Source organism: Sorghum bicolor, chromosome 10 (assembly GCF_000003195.3).
Source record: "Sorghum bicolor cultivar BTx623 chromosome 10, Sorghum_bicolor_NCBIv3, whole genome shotgun sequence".
Taxonomy (NCBI): Eukaryota; Viridiplantae; Streptophyta; class Magnoliopsida; order Poales; family Poaceae; genus Sorghum; species Sorghum bicolor.
The window spans coordinates 24,390,024-24,414,293 of record NC_012879.2 but is presented as its reverse complement, the minus strand read 5'-3'; the positions used below and the strand labels follow the sequence as shown (position 1 = coordinate 24,414,293).

General features: G+C 50.9%; 2 protein-coding genes across 8 annotated transcripts in view; both read left to right on the top strand.

The window, feature by feature from the left end:
* Positions 611-24,270, top strand: part of LOC8078303 (serine/threonine-protein kinase BLUS1) — a 36,102-nt gene continuing 12,442 nt past the window's right edge. For 2 of the 7 annotated variants that reach the window (XM_021449510.1, XM_021449511.1), the window contains exons 1-9: positions 612-1,003; positions 1,949-2,412; positions 4,660-4,914; positions 20,198-20,322; positions 20,436-20,480; positions 20,586-20,667; positions 20,746-20,814; positions 20,886-21,056; positions 21,130-21,195. In XM_021449510.1, coding sequence (XP_021305185.1) covers positions 2,242-2,412; positions 4,660-4,914; positions 20,198-20,322; positions 20,436-20,480; positions 20,586-20,667; positions 20,746-20,814; positions 20,886-21,056; positions 21,130-21,195 — 984 coding nt within the window. In that variant the 5' untranslated portion in view covers positions 612-1,003; positions 1,949-2,241. Of the gene's footprint in view, positions 1,004-1,948; positions 2,413-2,493; positions 2,533-4,659; positions 4,915-20,197; positions 20,323-20,435; positions 20,481-20,585; positions 20,668-20,745; positions 20,815-20,885; positions 21,057-21,129; positions 21,196-24,270 lie in introns of those variants that run through there. The other 5 variants (XM_021449509.1, XM_021449508.1, XM_021449512.1 and 2 more) reach the window with 5 other exon arrangements.
* On the top strand, positions 15,166-16,559 carry LOC110431019 (keratin, type I cytoskeletal 9-like). The gene has a single exon (XM_021449515.1). It carries the CDS (start codon positions 15,189-15,191, stop codon positions 16,266-16,268), a length of 1,080 nt encoding a protein of 359 aa, XP_021305190.1. The 5' UTR covers positions 15,166-15,188; the 3' UTR covers positions 16,269-16,559.

The following is a 24,270-nucleotide window of genomic DNA, read 5'->3' as shown; positions in this document are numbered from 1 at the left end:
TATGGCCTAAAGAAGGACTAAATAGTTTGTAGAGAAGCTCTATAAGAGCACTCACAATTGAAGACTCTATCATAAAGTCCAAGATAATTAATTACATATTATTTATGGTATTTTGCTGATGCGGCAGCATATTTATTGAAGAAAGAGGTAGAAAAAAATAAGACTCCAAGTTTTATTTAGGTCATCCGCAATGGTTATCAAATATCTAACTAGGAGGAATTCTATTGGCTCTCAACAGCACTTTACAAAGCTAGCGAGATGATGTATAAAAATAATAAAAAAGTAGCACTCTCATTAGCTATCGAGGAGAGAGATCAAATAGCTAGCGACTTCCTAATAGCTCGCGACTCATAAATTGCTAATCTAGCACAATCTTCTAGAAATAACTCTCTCACAATACTCTCCATAATAACTTCATAAACTAGTTATTTGCAAATTAACATTGAAAACCAATAACATTCTTCCTAGGATTAAATAGCTAGCGATTTGAACACCATTGCGAACGCTCTTAGACTCTAAATCCACATTGTTCGAGGTAATAAATAACTTTAAACTCTATCGTCTACATTGTGACTACATAATGCCTCGCGGTCCGAGCCTGACGCATCAACGAGGCAGCGACGCCCTGTCACACGGCGGCCATAGAAAATCAGCAACAGACCTCCACTCCACCTTCTCCTCTTCTCCGCTTTTGTCAATTGTCATCCCCAGCCCGTTACGCTGCTGCCGCTGCTCCTGCTCCGCTTCGTCTTCCTTCTCCCGTCTCCGCTTCGCAATCGCCGGCGTTCCTCAGCCCTAGCTTCCTCGCCGCTACTGGCACACGGCAGCTTCCTCCTCCTCCTCCGAGATCCGAACGGCTCACTGTTCCCGCCTTGTTGCCCACACCCAGATCCGCAGGTGCTCCTCCCCTGCCGCGGCGGGGATCTGCCAACGCCGCGCCGGTGCCGCCACTACTTGCTGGTGGCGATCCGCTGCCCGGAGCGCCTCTCCGCACCGCGTGCAGGTAACGCTGTTCGCCTGGGGATCGCGCGCTGTGGTGTCGTAGCGCAGTGGTGAGGTTTTCGGGTACCGCGATCTTAGGCTTAGGTGCCGTGAAATGGGATCGACGCAATCGTTGGTTTAGCAAGTGATTGCTTGCTGCCGCGAGACGTATGGATTGCTTCCTTGTGCAAGTATAAACCGAGTTTAGAGCTTAACTAAGTTGTGTGCGTGGCACCTGCTAGGCATTAGTAGTACACGGACCCAAGCTTCATTTGTTGAGCTTTGCACTTCACTAACCTGCACGTTTGTAGATACTAGCTACTAAGCTAGGCTATTGATTAATGTGGCTGCTGAGTTTGGGGTTTTTTACTTAGGGCCTGTTTAGATTTGAAATTTTTTGGCCCAAAGAGAAAAAATTTTGTGGAATTGGGACCTGTGAACTAAACGGGGCCAAAAAATTTTGGGGCAAAAATTTTGGGCTGCAACTGTGCACGCACTTCCATAGAAGCCCACCAATGACAACTGCAAATGCATGCAGCCCAAGTTGTGCCAGAAAATTTTTTTGTCAAACTAAACACCTAAAATTTTTTGCTTGTTCTAACCACAAAAAATTTTACCACTTTGACCAAAAAATTTCAAATCTAAACAGGGCCTTAAAATTTTGTTTAGGTTGTAACTAGGCACTATGGCCGAGTATCGGAAGATCAGCACATGTATGCTTTGGATTTTCTTTTCTTTTCTTTCGAGAACTGTGGAGCGTATTTAATGCCTTGGTAGGCGTCTTGCTTCAAAACAAGCTCTAGGCTACATTATCTATTTGTACAGTTGTTTATCTCTTTAGTTCTTGCTTCAAAACAAGAACTATGCTGTTTATGATGTGTGCCTTTTAATGCAACTATGACCTTTCTCTATACTAGGTGGCTAGGTGCTCCACAATGTTGATGCTTTCTTATTCCCTGCTTTGCAGCTTATAATATTCTGCCACATCACTCTAGGTGAAGCAAGATTGGGTAGGTCTCGGGTGCCTACTTCATTCTTGAGTTTGTCAATATAAGCCACTGAAGCAAAGGATGCATGAGATTAACCCAATGAAATAAATGCTCCTACATGGGTCCAAGCATTTACCTATCAAACTTCATAATGCTGGATGCTATTCTCAGGCACACCTATATGGTGATCTTGCCATTTACTGCCGTGTTTCTATGTTATGGAAATTTGAAGAGCGCTGATGTTACCTGTAGTGCTCTCTAAATTTGGAACATGGAGCATGCACTGATCAGTAGAAGGTTTCCAACTGATCCCAATGAGTATAAGTTATATGAGGAAATTGGAGAAGGCGTTAGTGCCACAGTATACCGAGCTCTTTGTGTACCAGTTGACATTTTGGTTGCCATCAAAGTGCTTGACCTTGAGAAATGTAACAATGACCTGGTAAGTTATGCTTATTAACATTTCAAGGCAAAATATTTGTTTTTGGAGAACTAAGTGTAAATTTTTGTTTCTCTAACATAGATTGAGAAGTAGACTAGCCACAAGGGCAATTATGCCACCGTAAGTTTCTTTTTCGTTCTTTCTGAGCATTGATGGTTTGTTTTATCATGTGGGTAGGCTTAGACCTTGGTCTTTTGGGTGTTAGTTATTTCTACAGGGATTCTAGAATTCGCAGTACGTTAGAAGACACATCACAATTTTCAAATAGACTATAAGCTTTGTACAAGAAACTTGGTTTTGATATCAAAGAGACGTTCTTTAAGGTTTTTAATCTGGTGTTTGCTAAAAATCCCAGCTATTGCAAATTGGAGTTTGCATGAATGAGTGGTGGATTGAGTGTTATTCATTGAAGGTGGGAGCGATAAGAGGAGTAGATATGTCATGGGTGGAAGAATTGATTGTCAGCTTCTTGTGTTAGGAAGCTAAAAGAACATTTTCTTTTTAATGGAGTATTTGTCCATGCATTTCACTACATGCATCTTATACCTTGTATATACTAGCAGACGCTGAAAGCATATTCATATTTCTTGAAGTGCGCTGTTGAGAGTTGACATCTACGGCTGTACAATTGTTTCTACCTTAATAATTTTAAGGCAATCGTCTTGGTGATACTATATAAACATACATGGGTTTGATAATAACATTATATGTGTCTGAAATGTGGGATCCTGACTTTGAAAGTTATTCTCCAATTTTACATGGGTGGGCTTTGGACAAACATAAAGTCCCAACAAAGTATGTTACCTTCGTCAAGGACATGTACAACAATGGTGTGACTAGTGTTCGAGCAAATGATGGTAACACAGATTACTTCCCGATTAAAATAGGACTTCATCAAGGGTCAGCCTTGAGCCCGTATCTCTTTGCCTTGGTAATGGATGAGGTGACAAGGGACATTCAAGGGGATATCCCTTGGTGTATGCTTTTTGCAGACGATGTAGTGCTAGTTGATGAAAGCCAAGCAGGAGTAAATAGGAAACTGGGGAGTTGTGGTGGCAGACCCTTGAGTCCAAAGGTTTTAGAGCAAGTAGAACTAAAACAGAATACATGAGATGTGACTTCGGCAATGCTGCACAAGAGGAGGGAGAGGTGATTTTGGAAGGTCAAGTGGTGCCTAAGAAAGATGCCTTCTGTTATCTAGGATCTATGCTACAGAAGGATGGACATATTGATGCAGATGTTTGCCATAGGATCAAAGCAGGGTGGATGAAGTGGCACCAAGCATCTGACATTCTGTGACAAGAGGGTACCACAAAAGCATAAAGGCAAGTTTTATAGAACGGCTATTAGACCTGCTATGCTGTATGGAGCAGAATGTTGGCCTACAAAAAGATGACATGTGCAACAAGTGTTGCGGAAATGTGTATGTTGCGCTGAATTTGTGGTCACACAAGGATGAACCAAATTCGGAATGATGATATACGTGATCGTCTAGGGGTAGCATCAATTGAAGAAAAGCTTGTCCAACATTGGTTGAGGTGGTTTTGCCATGTCCAAAGGAGACCTTCAGAGGCACCAGTGCATTGTGGAGTCCTAAGTTAAGATATTAATGTGAGGAGAGGTAGAGGAAGACTGAAGCTGACATGGGGGGAGGCAATAAAAAGAGATTTGAAAGGTTGGGATATACCTAGAGATCTTTGTTTGGATAGAAGTGCTTGGAAAGCAGCTATTGACATGCCTGAACGTGAGTAGGGGCCCATGTTGTGGGTTTCAACTCTAGCCTACCCCAACTTGCTTGTGACTAAAAGGCTTTGTTGTTGTTGTTGTTGTTGTCAGCGTTAGTAAGATAACATGGTCAAATCCTTTTTATTGATTTGTGCAGTAGTTGTCAGGATCAGATTATTATTGCATGCAAAGTACAAATGGCACCTTGGAAACATTTGTTAGTCCTTTGCTGATCAAAACTCGAAATTTACACATCATTCCTGGCAACACCATGACTCTTGTAATATTGATGGAAATGCAATACATACTGTCTCGTTTTGTGCTGTAGGTTCAGATATGTTCCTTTGTGCATGTGTGTTTTTGTGTACCATAACTTGTAAGCTATATTCATCTTCTATCCTCTAACGAAGACAATTACTTCTTATTTTCTGTGTGAGCATGATAATATCAAACTAATGTTGAGCTATTTTCATATTCTGGGGGATTTATGTTTCTGATCCTTTTGGAATTACTGATCTTTAGGATGGGATAAGACGGGAAGTGCAAACTATGAGTTTGATTGATCACCCAAATCTTCTTCGTGCATATTGCTCATTTACAAATGGGCACCAGCTTTGGGTTGTCATGCCTTACATGGCCGCTGGATCTGCTCTCCACATTATGAAAACTTCTTTTCCAGAAGGGTTTGATGAGCCAGTCATTGCTACTCTTTTGCGGGAAGTTCTGAAAGCTCTTGTCTACCTACATTCTGAAGGACATATTCACAGAGATGTCAAGGTAATACATATATATGTATTTTCAAATCTCCAGTTATGTATTAGAGCAGAAGCATTACATTCAGAATTTGGATAAATTTTTCTGAAATTTAGCTACATACCATCAGTGTCTTCTGCTTTAAAGAGATGCCACTTGAGAAACTCGTTTTATGTTCTACGCCACTAGTAAAACCTCATTTAGTTTTTTCTCAAAATTAAATATAACTGGTTGCCTATGGCCGGTTGGCTGTATTTGTTCCTATCTCTCTACCTGGGTCTGCAGGCACCACCTTGCCAGGGAGTGGTGGTAATGATTCATGCAAAACAAAGTGGGAAGGGTAAAATTGTCTTTATTTTTTTGTTATTTTTTTTTTGGGGGGGGGGGGATGTTGGGAGACAGTTGCTTAAAATTCATGAGAAAATTATCTGAAAGTGCAGAGTTGCCACCATTTCATTAGTTGATGCAAGGGACATTTATCTAGTCAGTATGGCAACTAGGCAAGTTTTATTGTGGCATGATCCTCTTGATTATGTTCTCTCCATTTACTTTTTTTCCTCGAACTACGCAGGAGAGCTGCGTGTCATTTCATTAAGGTAGAAATAAAATACATGAGTCTGGTTAGACCCTACTCGAGTACAAAAACACCACCAACACACACCCACTCACTTAACTGAAACAGCCACGCCACAAACTATATTGATGTTGACCAGACAAAAGAGCCTGCCTTATACCCCCAAGGCTGGCTCCCTGACCAAGAGTTCCTGGAGCTTTCTTGCTCCAGCTGTCATGGTCGGGCGCACGTATACCAGGCGTACTAGGGCCAGGGACGTACGCCGTGCAGGGGCTAGAGTCCAGGGTGCCCACGAGCAGGCCAGCGCGCGGCTAGGAGAAGTGCAGGCCGCGGCAGCTGCAAGTGGCTAGGAGGGAAAGATAGGATTTTCTGTTAGGGGGACTCCTTGATTTAGGGAGATTTGTTACTCCTTTTTATTATACCAGCTCCTATATATTCTGTACCCAGGGATCAATAATAAATCAAGCAATGAATTGTTATCTCTAGTCTCTCTCTCCCAAATCTCTCAAGCCTGCGGCGGAGGAGCAAACCTCGCCGGAGAAGACGGACCGAGGCTACGAACTCCGTAGCCAAGGGCCAGCTACCCTAGGGCTGGACGCCCTTTTTTTTTTTTTGACAACCTGGTATCACGGTCTAGTCGATCCTTGCCTCCTTCCACTGCCGCGCAGCCACCAGAACCATCCATAGCCGCAAGCCCTAGCCCCCTGCCGACCGCTGCCGCCAATCCATCGTCGCCGTCTTCGTCATCCGTCGCCTCCTGCACCAGCCCCATGGGTGACGACCTGAAGGGTGCCATCGAGGCACTCACCAAGAACGTCGTCGTGCTGCAGAAGCACGTCGAAGCCAACGCCAAGGCCATCGCCGACCTCGCCCTAGCCCAGTCGTCCTCTGCGAGGATGGGACGCGGCCTAGGGGGCGAACACCACCAGGATCGGCCGCCTAAGCACTGGCGCCCGGAGTTCCCCAAGTACGACAGCAAGAGTGATCTGCTGGCGTTCCTGAACCAGTGAGTCGTTTTTCCGCCAGCAGCGCATCATGGCGGAGGAACGCACCTGGATGGCTTCCTACAACCTCCAGGACGTGGCCCAACTTTGGTACACGCAAGTCCAGGAAGATGAGGGCACGCCGACGTGGCCGCGGTTCAAGGAGCTCCTCGATCTGCGCTTCGGTCTGCCGCTGGTTGCAGCTCCCCTCTTTGAGCTGGCATCCTGCCGGCGCACGGGCACGGTCGAGGAGTATCAGGAGCGCTTCTAGGCTCTCCTACCACGCGCCGGCCGCCTCGACGAAGCCCAGTGCGTGCAACTCTTCATCGGGGGTCTACTTCCGCCGCTCAGCCTCCACGTCTAGAACCAGAACCCTCAGTCGCTGGCAGCGGCCATGAGCCTCGCACGGTCATTGGAGCTGGTGGAGCAGTACTACACGTCCTCGCCCAAGGGCCCTGTCCGGGGTGTGCTGCCGGCGCCGGGACCGCGCCCTGCTCTGCCCGCAGGGGCTAAACACGCGCAGCTCCCTGCCACGGTCGAAGGTCGCCCGGTCAAGCGGCTGAATCAGGCGGAACAAGATGAACTTCGTCGCCTCGGGCTGTGCTTTAACTGTGACGAGAAGTATAACCGGGGGCATAACAAGGTTTGCAAACGCTTGTTTTTGTGGACAGCATGGAGGATGAGGACGAGGACGCCACCGATGACGGAGCAGACACCGAGACACCCGTGTTCTCCCTCCACGCCGTGGCCGGCGTCCCAGTGGGCAATCCAATCCTCCTCCGCGTCAAGCTGGGCGCTGTGAACCTCGTCGCCTTGGTCGATACGGGCTCCACGCACAACTTCATTGGCGAGGCGGCTGCACATCGCACGGGGCTCCCTGTCCAGCCGCGCCCCCGCCTCACTGTGACCGTCGGGAACGGGGATAAGGTGGCATGCCCTGGGGTCCTGCGCCAGGCAGCAGTATCCATCGAGGGCATGACGTTCAACGTCGACTTATACGTCATGCCCCTCGCTGGTTATGACATGGTGCTGGGCACCCAGTGGATGGCCGGCCTAGGACGCATCGCGTGGGATGTCGCCACCCACACCCTGTCCTTCCAGCACGCCAGCCAGGAAGTCTGCTGGGCCGGCGTGGCCACCTCCGACGCTCCAGCCGTACACACTGCGACCACCAGCGAGTCCCTCTTGGATGGGCTCATGGAGGCGTTCGCCGACGTCTTCGCTGCACCTGCCGTCAAGGGGCCGCGATCACCGCATCGGCCTCAAGCCGGGCGCGGCACCGGTGGCCGTACGGCCCTACCGATACCCGGCAGCCCACAAGGACGAACTGGAGCGACAGTGTGCCGACATGATCGCCCAGGGCATCGTTCGCCGCAGTGACTCGGCGTTCTCATCGCCGGTCCTCGTCAAGAAACCAGATGGCTCCTGGAGGTTCTGCGTCGACTACCGCGCGCTGAACGCGCTCACCGTCAAGGACGCCTTTCCCATCCCTGTAGTGGATGAGCTCCTGGACGAGCTCCATGATGGCGCCCGGTTCTTCTCCAAGCTCGACCTACGATCGGCATATCATCAAGTGCGCATGCGCCCTGAAGATGTGCACAAGACGGCGTTCCACACCCATGACGGCTTGTACGAGTTCCTGGTGATGCCGTTCGGCCTTTGCAACGCGCCGGCAACATTTCAATCACTCATGAACGGCGTTCTCTGGCCGTTTCTCCGTTGGTTTGTCCTAGTTTTCTTTGATGACATTTTGATATACAGTCAGACATGGGCAGACCACCTTCGCCATTTGCGGGCTGTCCTCTTGGAGCTTCGCCGCCAGTACCTCTTCGTCAAGCGCTCCAAGTGTGCCTTCGGCGTCTCGTCGGTCTCCTACCTCGGGCACATCATCTCAGTGGCCGGCGTCGCTTTGGATCCGGCTAAGGTGCAGGCCATCCATGACTGGCCCGTTCCTCGCTCGGCGCGGGCAGTACGCGGCTTCCTCGGCTTGGCGGGGTATTACCGCAAATTTGTCCACAACTACGGCTCGATCGCGGCACCACTGACGGCTCTCCTCAAGAAGGAGGGGTTCGCCTGGGGAGTGGAGGCCGCGGCTGCCTTCACGACGCTCAAGGCCGCGGTCACCACGGCCCCGATCCTCGCCATGCCGGACTTCACAAAGGAGTTCGTTGTCGAGTGCGACGCATCCTCCCATGGGTTCGGCGCGGTGCTCGTCCAGGAGGGACATCCGGTGGCGTTCTTCAGCCGCCTTGTCGCACTGCGACATCGAGCCTTAGCCACGTATGAACGCGAGCTCATAGGCTTGGTTCACGCTGTGCGCCACTGGCGCCCATATCTTTGGGGCCACCGCTTCGTCGTCAAGACAGATCATTATAGCCTCAAGTACCTGCTCGATCAGAGGCTTGCGACGATTCCCCAACATCATTGGGTTGGGAAACTACTAGGCTTCGACTTCGCGGTGAAATACAAGCCCGGGACGGCCAACACGGTGGCAGATGCGCTGTCCCGACGGGACACGGCTGAGGAGGGCGCTCTGCTAGCTCTCTCTGCCCCGCGCTTCGACTTCCTCTCCAGACTGCGGCTGCTGCACGCCACCGACCCCGCCCTGGTCGCGCTCAGGGAGGAGATCGTCAGCGGTGCCCGACGTGCCCCGTGGTCGGTGGTCGACGACATGGTACAGTTCGCTGGCCGGCTGTACATCCCTCCGGCTTCCCCGCTGCTTCAAGAGATTATGGTCGCCACGGACGAGGACGGTCACGAAGGGGTCCAGCGCACGCTGCATCGCCTCCGCCGCGACTTCCACTTCCCCAACATGAAGCGCCTGGTCCAGGACCTGGTGCGTGCCTGCGTGGTCTGCCAGCGATACAAGTCAGAACATCTCCACCCTGCAGGCCTACTGCTGCCCCTTCCAGTACCGCAGGGTGTCTGGACAGACGTCGCCTTGGACTTCGTCGAGGCGCTGCCCCGCGTCCGGGCGAAGTCCGTCATTCTCACAGTGGTGGATCGGTTCAGCAAGTACAGTCACTTCATCCCGCTGGCTCATCCCTACTCCGCCGAGTCGGTGGCGCAGGTTTTCTTTGCCGAGATTGTGCGGTTACACGGCGTTCTGCAGTCCTTGGTGTCGGATCGCGACCCTGTCTTCACCTCGACATTTTGGCGGGAGCTCATGCGCCTGACAGGGACAAAGCTGCACATGACGACAACTTTTCATCCACAGTCGGATGGGCAATCGGAGGCTGCTAATCGGGTCATCATCATGTACCTTCGGTGCTTAACCGGGGACAGATTTAGGCAGTGGCTGCGCTGGCTTCCATGGGCAGAGTTCGTCTTCAACACAGCATATCAGTTGTCCCTGCGCGATACCCCATTCTGCGTCGTGTACGGGCGCGATCCTCCGACCATTCGCTCTTATGAGCCGGGGGACACAAGGGTGGCTGCAGTGGCGCGCACCATGGAGGAGCGCGAAGAGTTCCTGGGCGTCATCCGCTACCGCCTTGAACAGGCTCAGGCGGTCCAGAAGCTCCATTATGACAGGGTGCATCGCCACGTCCAGTACACCGTGGGCGACTGGGCGCTGCTCAAGCTACGTCAGCGTGCAACATCTTCTCTTCCGCAGGCAGTGACCGGCAAGCTCAAACCGCGGTTCTTCGGCCCCTACCAGGTTACGGAGATCATCAACGACGTGGCTGTTCGTCTGGCTTTGCCACCACGGGCGCGCCTACATGATGTATTCCATGTGGGTCTCCTCAAGAAATTTCGTGGGACACCTCCAGCAGCGCCGCCTCCGCTTCCTCCAGTCCACCATGGCGCGGTGGCTCCTGTTCCAGAACGGGCAGCGCGCTACAGGTTAGCGCGGGGTGTCCGTCAAGTGCTCATCCAGTGGCAAGGGTTGAGTGCAGCTTCTGCAACGTGGGAAGATGTGGAGTCTTTCGCAGCCAAGTTTCCAGACTTCCAGCTCGAGGATGAGCTGCCTCTCGAAGGGGGGAGAGATGTCATGGTCGGGCACACGTATACCAGGCGTACTAGGGCCAGGGACGTACGCCGTGCAGGACGAGCAGGCCAGCGCGCGGCCAGGAGAAGTGCAGGCCGCGGCAGCTGCAAGTGGCTAGGAGGGAAAGATAGGATTTTCTGTTAGGGGGACTCCTTGATTTAGGGAGATTTGTTACTCCTTTTTATTATACCAGCTCCTATATATTCTGTACCCAGGGATCAATAATAAATCAAGCAATGAATTGTTATCTCTAGTCTCTCTCTCCCAAATCAGCATGGATGGGCCACTTCCCTCATCAGCATCCACACCCATGAATAGGCCATGATATATTTTTTCTCACGATAGAGGCTCTGCCACAAGTATAGCTATCATACTGCCATGGGATGGCTTTGCATGGATGTAGTGAGGAAGCCAATAAAAACCTCCAGGGACTTTTAGTGGAGGAAGGAAGGAGGGAGAGATGTGAGTTCTGCTCTTCGGAGATGCTTAGTTGAAGGGTTTGGGAACCATGTATGGTCCTAAGCATCATCGTAAGGGTTTCAACTCATTGGTTGTCCTGGTGGCATGGTAGATTTGGAAGCATAGAAATTGTTGTCTTTGAGGGATCTCAGCCCAATTTTAATTCCATCATGCGGGATAATAGAGATGAGGCCAAGACTCATTGGTCATGCATCATCGTAATGGTTTAAAGTCATTGGTCATCCTTGGTTTTATTTAGTTTTTGTGTTTTCTTCTGTTTTATTGGTCATGCCTTTCTAAGGGGTTGTTCGAGCACCTAGACTCCTTATCCTTCTAGTATTGGTTTTATTTAGTTTTTTGTGTTTTTCTTGAATACGCAGCTCTCCTGTGTTCGAGAAAAAAAAGCCAATGGCTTATACATCTCGTGGTAGATGGTGCTTGTATGGTGCATTTCATTGCTGTAATGTTTGAGGATTTCCTCTTGTAGCCTTAGGGACTAGGGCTAGCCACACTTTAGAGAGAGGAAGCGGTTGGCAGCAGCAGCAGGTGTCCGGGCACTGGGAAGGAGGCATGCCCGCTGGCGGTGTGGGAAGGCTAGAGAGCTTTAGGGTTTTACCCCTAGATTACTTAATAGTTACATCCCCCCTTATATTTATAGGGAGGATCCAACCTGTCCTGACTTGCCTTGCTTTACAATCAGTCAAATTTTCTGGATTCTTCCTAAACCCAGACGGTGAACGGATGCTAGACCGGCTGGTCAAGTACTCCTGGTGGCACCCTTGCTGCCTGGGTTTGATCCCCCACGGGGGCGAATTGCAGTGCCGGAGGTAAAAAAACCCACCTTGTCTGCTCCGCGTTACTCAAAGCCCAGGTTTGTGGCACCGACCCACTCACAAGGTAATAGGGCCTTGTGTGTGGGCAGAATACGAGGTTTGGAGGTTTTCTCGGACTGGGTGAGGAGTACTCTACTTAATGCGAAATACTTGGGAGCGCATGCTATTCCCCCGCAGTCTGAGTTGTTTTTTTTTCATTAACCCAGGCCTAAATGGGCTTCCAGTGGGCCGCTACAGTACCCACGGAAACTGTTCGTGCAAGCCTGTGCTAGGCTGCAGTGGGCCCTTCATGGTCCATTTAGACCCATGACATAAAGAGGCATGATGCTTGAGATTTTATCCTCTCGAGTCACAAAGTGACATTTTACTGTTTCGGAGAGAATGCAGTCAACAAATTTTAAGCTAATCCATGCCCACAGTATCTCGTATACATCTGATAGAGGATGAACTAGCTATATTATTCATTGGTAAAGTCTAGAGGACAGGATTACATATATAGAGAGGAGAGAGTTCAGAACAGTAGTAAAGAGGGGAGGAGGCCTGGCCGACAGCCAGGGGGAGTTCCCATGCATTGGCCAGGGCAAGGCCCAAGGCTTCCAGCCGTTGAGCAACCAGGCATTAAGCCACTAAGCAGTAAGGCATTTAAGCTACTGAGCAGTAAAGGTATTTAAGCCACTAATACCCAACTACCACCAGTACATAGTGAATACGCTAACACCCCCCCGCAGTCGAATCTAGAGCTTCGCGCATATGAAGACTGGAGCGAAATTCTTGAAACACAGAGGTCGGAAGGCCCTTGGTGAAGATGTCAGCAAACTGAGAGGTGGTGGGAACATGGAGAACTCGAACATCATCAATGGCAACCCGCTCACGGACGAAATGGAGATCGATCTCAATGTGCTTCGAGCGTTGGTGTTGAACTGGATTGGTGGACAAATAAACTGCACTAACGTTATCACAGTAGACCAGTGTACTCCGAGGCAACAGAGCATGCAGTTCCTGTAGAAGTTGGCGGAGCCAACAGGTTTCCGCAACTCCATTTTCCACAGCCTGGTATTCCGCTTCGGCACTTGAACGGGAGACTGTGTCTTGGCGTTTGGAAGACCAAGAAACCAGATTGGTGCCAAGAAACACAGCATAGCCCGAAGTAGTGCGACGAGTGTCAGGACACCCAGCCCAATCAGCATCAGTATAGACCACTAGTTTTGAAGGAGCAGAGGGCTGAAGGTGGAGACATGACTGACAGTTCCTTGAAGATACCGAAGAATCCTTTTAACAGCAGCCAAGTGAAGTTCTCGAGGATCATGCATGTGAAGGCACACTTGTTGAACAACATAAGCAATGTCTGGCTGGGTAAAAGTAAGATACTGGAGGGCTCCAGTAAGACTGCGATAGTGTGTAGGATCAGTGACAGGGGTACCATCAGTAGCAGAAACTTTGGCACGAGTGTCAACTGGTGTGCTACATCAGTCATACCAGCCCTTTTGAGTATGTCCATGGTGTACTGCTGCTGTGATAAGAAGAGACCACCTGAGTGCTGCTTCACTGAAATTCCCAGAAAGTGATGCAAAGGACCAAGGTCTTTCATGGAGAATTCTTGTTGCAAGGCAGTGATTGTGTGGCGAAGAAGAGAGGCATTGGAGGCCGTCACGACAATGTCATCAACATAGGGCAGCAAATAAACAATCTCATTGCCTCGGTGGTAGATGAACAAAGAAGTGTCAGACTTGGCTTCAACAAATCCGAGAGACAAGAGGTAGGTGGCAAACCGACTGTACCAAGCGCGAGGAGCCTGCTTCAGACCATACCGAGAATTGTTGAGGCGGCAAACATGGTCAGGAAGTGCAGTGTCAGCAAATCCAGTGGGTTGGCAGCAATAAACAGTCTCGGAGAGGGTCCCATGGAGGAAAGCATCTTTCACATCTAGTTGATGAATAGACCACTGCTGTGAGAGAGCCAAAGAGAGTACTGTGCGAACTGTTGCTGGTTTTACCACAGGACTAAAAGTCTCATCATAGTCAACACCTGGACGTTGGGTAAAGCTATGGAGAACCCAACGGGCCTTGTACCGATCAAAGGAGCCATCAACATTTAACTTCTGATGAAAAATCCACTTGCTGGTTACCACATTCACACCAGACAGTCGGGGAACAAGATCCCACGTGTTGTTGGATAGAAGAGCAGCATACTCCTTCCATTCCATTGCGAAAGGAGACTGCAGGATCTTAAGAGTCTCGTGATACCATGATAGAGGATGAACTAGCTATATATTACTAAAGTGTTTTTAAATCCAGCAATTGTAATACATATAATTTTATTATGAAAGGAGACTGCAGGATCTTTAGATGTTTCACCTTGCGCATAGTTTGGCCCAGCTCGCCTCAGGCTACCAATTTCCTTCTTTGTTGCTGTTTTTTTGTTCTGTTTCTGCTGTACAGTTGGTTCCTTTTGATTTAATAAAATCCTAACAGTGGGGCTCCCCCTGCTGTTTTTTTGGGTAATTAATAAAATCCTAACAGTGGGGCTCCCCCTGCTGTTTTTTTGGGTAAAGAAAGAGTAGAAAATGGCAAGTAGCTCATGAGGATGATAACATTTCCAAAGTAGCCGAGGTCGAGGTGGGTGTGGTCGAAGCCATGGATGGGGACATAGCCACAGTGTTAGAGTAAATAGGAATAGTACCACATTGTGTATCCACATAATGTGTTAGTCCTATGTACCCTATATAATCAGCCCATGAGGTCCAATGCAATATATCAAATATTCCGCCAATTATATTCTCCTTCATGGTATCATTCGCTTAGGTTTAGATTCTAACCCTAGCCGCCGCCGCTTCGGCACTGCGCGCCCCTGGGGAGAGGACGGTCTCCGCCGGGGGGCAGCGCCCCTCTTTAGGCGCCCGATCCTATTGATCCGGCTGCCATCGTCATTGTCGCACAACAGATCGGGATCTCCCCTACGTCATCGCTAGGCTGCCGTCGCTGCCTCGTCCTCGGGCTCACCGCCGGCTGTCGCCATCGACACCTGATCTTCATCGCATGGAGGCAGATGGATCTCGCCCCGTCCCATGCCGCCATGGTGGCGGCCAAGGCCGGCCACACGCCTTGACCCTGCGATGCCATGGAGGCAGCCAGATCTGGCGTGTCGCTGTCTGTCGGGCGGATCTGTCCATCTCCACCTCGCTGATCCACGTTAGCGCCTTCGACCCCGCGTGTTTGTGACCCACCGTGCGCCTTGCGACGCCCGATCGGGACGCATCGCCACCGTCGTGTCGTCTTGCTGGGTACACCCGATCTCCTGCTGCTGTATCTTTTTGGTTTGCTCGATCACTGATCGGGATTGAGTCGCCCACCGCCCGTCGACCTCGTGCTTTCTACTTCGACATCGGCATCGACACCGTCACCGAGTATGAGCAATAGGGCTGCTGTTGTGTCGCCTCATCGGGCCACAACACTTTGTCCATGTGTACGCTTCGCCATTGCATCTCCATCGCTGTCATCTGTGCAGCGACGTTGCAGCGGCTGCGTCGGGAGTGGGAGAACATGGATGTCAAGCCTGGCGAGCCGGTGGAGGATTTTGCCCTGCGGCTGTCAACTCTGCACCAGCAGCTTGTTCTTCATGGTGACAGGGACATCGACGAGAAGCGTGTTGTGGAGAAGTTTCTGCGCACGGTGCCTGCCAAGTACGCGCAGATTGTCGTCGCCATCGAGCAGTTCCTCGATTTCGAGGCGCTCTCGCTTGAGGAGGTGACAGGAAGGCTCAAGGCGGTGGATGAACGTGAAGCGCAAGCTGTGACAGAGCCAGTGTCCATTAACGGCAAGCTGCTGTACACCAAGGAGCAGTGGCGTGCGCGTTTGAAGAAGGAGAAGCAAGGCGCAGAAGAAGCTAGCGGTTCTGGTTTCAAGAACCAGCATGGCGGTGGCTGCGGACGCGGCCGTGGTGGTGGACGCGGACGAGGCAGAGGTGCTGGCCGTGGTGGCGGACGTGGAGAAGGCAAAGGCGCTGGTCGTGTTGGCCCCAACACCTGCCTCAACTGCAACCAGGAAGGCCACTGGGCACGTGAGTGTCCCCAGCCGCGCCGTGAAGATGCAGAGCGCGGCGGTGGAGGGGGAAACCGTGCTGGCCGCGGTGGTGGCAACCGTGGTGGAGGTCGTGGCGGCGGAAATCAGGCTGGGCAGCGTGGTGGGAACCAAGGAAGGCATGAGGCGCGCGCCCAGTACGCTGAGTGCGATGAAGATGGTGCTCTGTTTCTGGCACATGGCTTCATCAGCCTGGAACAGAGCACGCCGGCGCACAGCTACACGGCACAGCACGTCGAGCTCTCTGAGCCACGCGCTCGCGCCTACCTTGGCGTGGACGAAGAAGAGGTGGACAGCGGCTGGTACCTGGACTCCGGCGCGACGCATTACATGACCGGGCGCCAAGAGCTCTTTGCTGATCTGAACACCGACGTTCGAGGAACGGTCCGGTTCGGGGATGCGTCGAAGGTTGAGATCAAGGGCGTCGGGTCTATTGTTTTCCAAGCTAAGACCGGTGAGTAGAGGGTTCTTCATGGCGTCTATTTCATTCCGGCGCTGAAGAACTCTATCATAAGTCTGGGACAGCTTGATGAAGGAGGGTCCAAGGTTGATGATGGCGTGCTTCGCATCTGGGACAAGAGTCGCCGTCTGCTCGCCAGGGTACGCAGAGGGAAGAATAGGTTGTATATTCTGCATCTTGAGGCTGCACAACCTGTCTGTCTCGCGGCACGCAAGGATGAAGAGGCGTGGCAGTGGCATGAGCGTTTCGGCCATCTGCACTTCGATGCACTCCGGCGACTCAGCAAGGAGGAGATGGCACGCGGGATGCCGGTGGTCGACCATGTTGAGCAGGTGTGTGACACCTGCGTTACCACCAAGCAGAGGCGGCGTTCCTTTCCGGCTGCAGCAGCATACCGTGCCCAGAATCAGCTTGAGCTGGTGCATGGTGACCTGTGCGGTCCGGTCACGCCAGCGACACCGGCGGGCAACCGCTATATCTTGCTGCTTGTCGATGACGCCACCCGCTTTATGTGGGCTGTGCTGCTGCCATCCAAGGACGCAGCAGCAGAAGCAATCAAGAAGGTTAAGGTGGCAGCAGAGGTGGAAAGCGGGCACAAGTTGAAGGTCCTGCGCACCGACAATGGCGGCGAATTCACCGTCGCAGAATTTACTGCATACTGCGCTGATGAAGGTATTAAACGGCATTTCAGTGCCCCTTATTCACCGCAACAGAACGGTGTTGTTGAGCGCAGGAACCAAACAGTGGTGGCCATGGCACGAGCTCTGCTCAAGCAACGCCAGATGCCCTCTCGGTTTTGGGGGGAGGCTGTGATGACGGCTGTACACATCCTGAATCGATCCCCGACGAAGGCGCTGAAGAATGTCACTCCTTATGAAGCATGGCACGGTCGGGCACCAACAGTCGGCCACCTCAAGGCCTTTGGCTGTGTGGCTTATACCCGGCGGCTTACTCAGCTTCGCAAGCTCGATGACCGCGGAGAGGCTGGCGTGTTTATCGGCTATGTGGAAGGGGCCAAGGCATACCGTATCTATGATCCAGTGTCCCAGCGCGTGCGTGTCAGCCGTGATGTGGTGTTCGACGAAGGCTGCGGCTGGGACTGGGCATCACCAGCAGTAGGCACACCAGAAGCAGCGGGCAGTGAGTTTTCTGTTGAATTCCCATGGGCGGAGGAACTCCCTGAAGCAGGAAGTTCAGCGTCGCCTTCACTATCTCCTCCGCCACATCCTGCATCGCCTGGTTTCTCTCCGGTGGATGCAGGAGAGCCTGCAGCAGAAGCAGAGGAGCCCGCAGCGGAGGCAGAGGCGCCTGCGTCACCTAGAACACCTACACCAGCTCCAGCAAGTCCTCAGGTTGAGCATGTGACTCCCCTGGAAGATGATGATGAAAGGGTGGATGCCTACCATGACGATGAAGAACTCCGCTATCGGAAGATTCATGACATTATTGGTGATCAGCCAACCCCTCCGCCAGCGCAGCGGCTGTTTGCAGAACTGAATCTCACCCATTCTGGTGAGCCTACAAGCTATGAAGAAGCCAAAGATGATCCAGATTGGCAAGCAGCGATGAAGGAGGAGCTGAGATCAGTAGAGCGGAATGGGACTTGGGAACTTGTTTCTCCCCGTCCTGGTCACCGTCCCATTTCACTAAAATGGGTGTTTAAGCTGAAGAAGGATGAACATGGAGCTGTAATTAGGCACAAGGCAAGACTTGTGGCCCGTGGTTTTGTGCAGCAGGAAGGAGTTGACTATGAAGATGCTTTTGCACCGGTTGCAAGGATGGAATCAGTGCGTGTTTTGCTTGCCTTAGCAGCACAAGAGGGATGGGCAGTACATCACATGGATGTGAAGTCTGCATTTTTGAATGGAGAACTCCAGGAGGAGGTTTATGTTACACAGCCTCCAGGTTTTGCTGTAACAGGAGAAGAGAAGAAAGTGTACAGGCTGCACAAGGCCCTGTATGGCCTGAGACAGGCTCCTCGGGCATGGAATGCCAAGCTTGACTTCACTCTCAAGCAGATGGGTTTTGAGCAGAATGTGTATGAAGCTGCTATGTACAGAAAGGGATCAGGTGACTTCTTACTGGTAATTGGAGTCTATGTTGATGATTTGATCATTACCGGAGCCAATCAGCAGAAGATTGAAGCTTTCAAGGCAAAGATGAAGCAAACCTTTGAAATGAGTGATTTAGGTCTTCTGTCCTTCTATTTGGGAGTTGAGGTGAGACAATCAGAAGGGAACATCACTCTGAAGCAAACCCATTATGCTAAGAAGATACTTGAGCTTGGTGGTATGGCAGGTTGTAATCCAGCCACCACACCCATGGAAGAAAGGCTGAAATTGAGCAAGGAAAGCACAGCAAAAGAAGTAAATCCAACTCAGTACAGAAGACTGGTTGGCAGTTTGAGATACCTAGTGCACACCAGACCAGATTTGGCTTTTGCTGTAGGGTATGTTAGCAGATTTCTGGAGAAGCCAACAACTGAACATCTTCAGGCTGTGAAAAGGATCTTGAGATACCTGGCTTGTACTCTAGATCATGGGCTTTGCTACACCAGATCAACAGGCAAAGCAAGGTTTGTGGGTTACAGTGATTCAGATTTGGCTGGAGATGTTGATTCAAGCAAAAGAACAACTGGATGTTTGTTCTTCCTTGGAACCAGCCTGGTCAGCTGGCAGTCTGTCAAACAGAGAGTTGTTGCTCTGTCTAGCTGTGAGGCTGAATATGTGGCGATGACAACAGCTGCAACCCAAGCTTTGTGGCTGTCAAGACTGTTTGCAGATTTGTTGGGAAGAAAAGTTGAAGTGGTGGAACTCAGAGTAGACAATAAGTCTGCTCTGGCTTTGGCAAAGAATCCTGTTTTCCATGACAGGAGCAAGCATATTAGAATCAAGCATCATTTCATCAGAGATTGTGTGGAAGATGGTAGCATCAAGACAGAGTTCATTCCCACTGCAGATCAGCTCGCTGATATACTGACTAAAGCTTTGGGCAAAACCAAGCTGGAAGAGATGAGGAGCAGGATTGGGATCAAGGAGATCAAGATTAATTGAAGCAGGTCTTAGGGGGAGAAATGTAGTTAATAAGCCCTGCTTCCTAAGCATTTCTTAGATAACTGTGCTAGTTAATTTCTGTCATTAAAGACCTTGGGTAGCCCAAGAGTTGTGCGGGTACCCAGGCAGCTATTCTGTCTAGTTAAAGCTCTAGTGAGCTGTTTGTAATCAATGCAATATCTGTCTTTCTCTATATATATGAAGGAGACGCCTGGGGTTAGTTGCCTCAAGGCTAATCAAAATCTGTGTTACCTCTAACAGTGACTGCAGCTGAAGCCTCGGCTCAGGATCAAAACCTAAACTTGTTATGCCAGGAAAGCATAGTAGATTGGCTATAATGCGTGAAATATTATATATCATTGAACCTCTCGGGTGGTATATAAAGAGTAGAGACTTTAGCAACACAACTCTCTGGACACATACAACAATACCGGATTACAATCCTAAATATACTGATAATTTAAAATATTTTGAGAATAATCTATTGTTGATGAACCCAAGAATCCTTTCTCCCTGGTATGCTGATGTGGATGCCAACAGGATGTGCACCCATGTCAGATTCAAACACTTGTACTGATTCAAACACTTGAACCCATGGCGAGGTACAAAGCTATTCTCTAAACAGAAACTTAGTGGTATACCGCATAATTTTTAATGCAAGAAAACACTAAGGAAACAGTGCTCAATGAAAAACACTACGGGGAAAAACAAAGACTTAGGATAATAGTCATCTCATGTCTTAACTGTTTGTGCTAACTAAAATACCATGGCTGGGTATTCTTATGTGGCTACATCATGCTATATGTTTCAGTTGTCTGTCTTTGATCATCATTGGGTGCATGTTCTAAATTATTTTCGACATTACTAATCAATTTCAGGCTGGAAACATCTTAATAGATACAAATGGAGCTGTTAAGCTAGCAGACTTTGGAGTGTCAGCATGTATGTTTGATACTGGAAATAGGCAAAGAGCAAGAAATACATTTGTAGGGACGCCTTGCTGGTGAATATTTTATACCTATTAATTTGCATATCATTATTTTTAGTGTGTAATGTTATTTTCATTCTTTGCGAATGAACCTTCTATTGATATTACATTATCCCTTGCATCTTCAGGATGGCTCCTGAAGTCATGCAACAACTGCATGGTTACGATTACAAGTAAGTACATGGCTAGAGCCTGTAAATGTGGATAATGTTTTTGATTTTTAGTCTGTATTTATGTTTCACTTTTCTCTCTCTTTTTTTTTTATGATTTACAAACAGAGCTGACATTTGGTCCTTTGGAATAACTGCATTAGAACTAGCACATGGTCATGCTCCATTTTCAAAGTACCCTCCAATGAAGGTCAGCACAAAGTACATTTATTTGCATTAATTTTTCTCCCAAACTTCAGAATGATATTGATACCCTTCCTCTATGTAGGTGTTGCTTATGACCTTGCAAAATGCACCACCAGGTCTAGATTATGAGAGGGACAAGCGGTTTTCAAAGGTTTGTTCTATTATTGAATTTCTTTTGTGTAATGTGTAGACTCTATATTAATACACCTCTTTTATTTGTAGTCTTTCAAGGATTTGGTTGCTACATGTTTAGTCAAGGATCCACGCAAACGTCCTCCTTCTGAAAAGCTTCTGAAGCATTCTTTCTTTAAGCATGCTCGCTCAGCTGAATATCTGGCACGGAGTATTCTTGATGGCCTCCCTCCATTGGGTGAACGCTTTAGGGAACTGAAGGTGCAAATAAATGTTTATCAGGTGTCATGACATTGCTGTAACCAATCTGACCTTTGTTTTACTTCCTTTGTAGTGCAAAGAGGCTGAGTTGCTTCTCAATAACAAGCTTGGTCAAGAGAGCAAGGAGCAGCTATCACAGGTTAGAGTTTGCTCTTTTGTTCTGTGATATCGTACATCTTGCACAATTACTAGAAATTAGTGTTTTGTCTGTTGGCACAGCAACCCTGCACCGAGGTGAGCAGCACCTGCTCTCCTCCCCTCTCCCTCTCCCCTGCTCCAAGGTAGAAGAAAGGCCCTGAGCTACTACTGCACACGCACACAGCACACACACAGTTTCAGGCATGAACTGAAACTGGAACTGAATGAGTGGCAATGAACTTGCTGCTGTTTCCATTGCATTGGGCTGGTTTATATACACCAATACATGTACCTTCTAAGGTACAGTTCTACCAACTACATACACCTAGGGTACAAGGCTGAAATCAGCCAACAACTACACTAGTACCAGTACCAGCCATACAGCTGGTGTACTTCTACTAGTACAAGTATGGCCTATTGCCTTATACTCTACAGGACCAAGGACTTGACCAGCCATGAGATGATCTGATCCACTACCCTGTCTCTGTCCTGGTCAGCAAGAAGAAAGGAAGGGGGCAGCAGATTATGTCTTACAATCTTCCCCTAATCTTTGCTGCCCTCATTTGACTTCCACCATGCCAATCATCTTCCTCAGTTCCTGAAACCGAAGCTTCCCGAGTGACTTGGTGAGGATGTCAGCGAGTTGTCGACCGGTTTCGACGAACTCGATGACCAGCTGCCCTCCATCGACGCAATCACGAAGAAAGTGAAACTTCACATCAATGTGTTTGCTTCGGTCGTGGAGAACTGGGTTCTTCGCCAATGCTATGGCCGGCTGATTGTCCATCTCCAGTGCCGGTGCCTGAGCTTTACTTCCTGTGAGCTCACTCAGCAACCGCCGGAGCCACACCACCTGGCATGCAGCCGTCGCTGCCGCGACATACTCCGCTTCACAAGTGGATAGAGCCACCATTTTCTGCTTCAGTGATTGCTAGGCAACCGGCGCAGTCCTGAGGAACACAAGCACCCCAGAGGTGCTCCTCCGTCCATCCACGTCCCCGGCCATGTCTGCATCACTGTAAGCCACCAGCTCTGCTTCCCCTGTCCTGGGTGGCGCCTCGCTGAAGACAGACAACCGAAGCCCGCCGCGCTTGGAGAAGATGAGCCCCATCTCCGCTGACCCCTGGACGTAACGCAGCAAGCGCTTCACTGCCGCCCAGTGATCTTCCCGCGGATCCTCCATGAAGCGGCTCACATAGCCGACGGCGAACGCAATGTCCGGCCGGGTATGCGTGAGCCACCTCAAACCACCGACGATGCTCCGGTACAAGGTGGCATCCACCTTCTCCGCCGTGCTCTGTTTGGAGAGCTTCACGCGCTCCTCCATCGGTGTAGCCACTGGCTTGCAGCCTACCATGCCTGCCCTTTCCAGTAGCTTGAGCGCGTACGCCCGCTGGCCAAGCTTGATGGAGTCCGCCCCCTGCCTCACCTCAATCCCGAGGTAGTAAGATAGCGATCCGAGATCACTCATCTTGAACTGGCTGGCCATCTCCTCCTTGAACCGAGCGATGTCGCTCGCCCGCGCGCCGGTGATGATCAAATCATCGACGTACACCCCGACGATGAGGTGCTCCTTCCCCCGTCGTCGGGTGTACAGAGCATGCTCGCTGGCGCATCGTGTGAATCCAAGCTCCGTCATGGTGGCGTCGAGCTTGGCATTCCAGGCGCGCGGAGCTTGACGCAGTCCATACAGCGCCTTCCGAAGCCGCAGCACTTTCTGCTCCTGCCCCGCCTGCACGAATCCTGGCGGTTGCTTGACGAAGACCACCTCCGCCAAGTCGCCATTGAGGAAGGCAGACTTGATGTCGAGATGGTGGACCTGCCAGTCCTTGGCCGCCGCGAGCGCAAGCAGGAGTCGCACCGACTCCATGCGCGCCACTGGTGCGAAGACCTCCTCGAAGTCAACTCCTTCCCGCTGCACGAATCCGCGGGCGACGAGCCGTGCCTTGTGCTTCACGATGGCGCCCCGCTCGTCGCGCTTGACCTTGTACACCCATTTGAGCCCGATCGGTCGGCATCCCGCCGGCGGGTCGACAAGCTCCCAGGTGCGGTTGTCCTCAATGGACTTCATCTCCTCGAGCATCGCACGCCGCCATGCTCCATCGCGCTCCGCAGCTGCAAACGTGCCCGGCTCCTCTGCGCTCATCAAGAGCAAAGTGTGGGCACCGTCGTCGAGCAGCCGATCGGCCAGTCCTGGCACGGCTGCCTCCCCGACCACGTTGTCCACCCGCCGGAAACGCACCTCCTCCCCTTCATGGAAGGCATCCACGAAATCTGAGACGTTGGAGGGTGGCGAGGCGTACTCCACAGTGGCCGCAGCTGGTGTCCTCTGCTCGGGTGAGCCAGGGAACTCTTCCCAGGCCGGCCCGGGCGTATCCAGGTGCCCAGTCCTGCTTGGACTGGGTGGCTCCTCTGCTGCAACCGGTGACTCGACACCTCTCCCGGCTGCAGGCTCTGGTGAATGCTCAGCCGCTGCGCCATGGCCTTGAATCACCAGGTGTTCGACGTCGAAGGAGTCGTTGATGCCACCGCCTTCTGATGCTTCCCCCAAATCGGTCCCCTCCTCCCACCTCCAGGCAGCCGCTTCATCGAAGACGACATCTCGGGACACCATCACCTTCCCGCCAGCCGGATCGTAGAGCCTGTAGGCCTTGGACCCGTCCTCGTAGCCAAGGAACACTGCCTTGGTGCTCCTATCTTCCAGCTTGTGAAGCCCTGGCTTGGTGCTGCGCACATGGCCAATGCAGCCGAATGTGCGCATGAACGAGACACTAGGCTTGCGCCCATGCCATGCCTCGAACGGTGTCTGTCCTTTCAGCGCCTTGGTGGGAGCCCGGTTGAGGATGAAAACGGCCGTGCTCACCGCCTCGCCCCAGAAAGCTCCCGGCATCTTCACCTTCATCATCAAACGCGCCATCCCAACGATGGTCTGGTTCCGGCGTTCCACCACGCCGTTCTGCTGAGGAGAATAGGGCGCAGTGAGATGGCGCCCCACCCCCTCCTCGGCGCAGTAGGTGGCGAATTCTATCGACGTGAACTCGCCGCCGCGGTCTGTCCTCAGCACCTTCAGCTTCTT

Excerpts from the sequence above, each read along its gene's own strand:
- LOC110431019 (XM_021449515.1), top strand. The coding sequence starts at position 15,189 with ATGTGTACGCTTCGCCATTGCATCTCCATCGCTGTCATCTGTGCAGCG.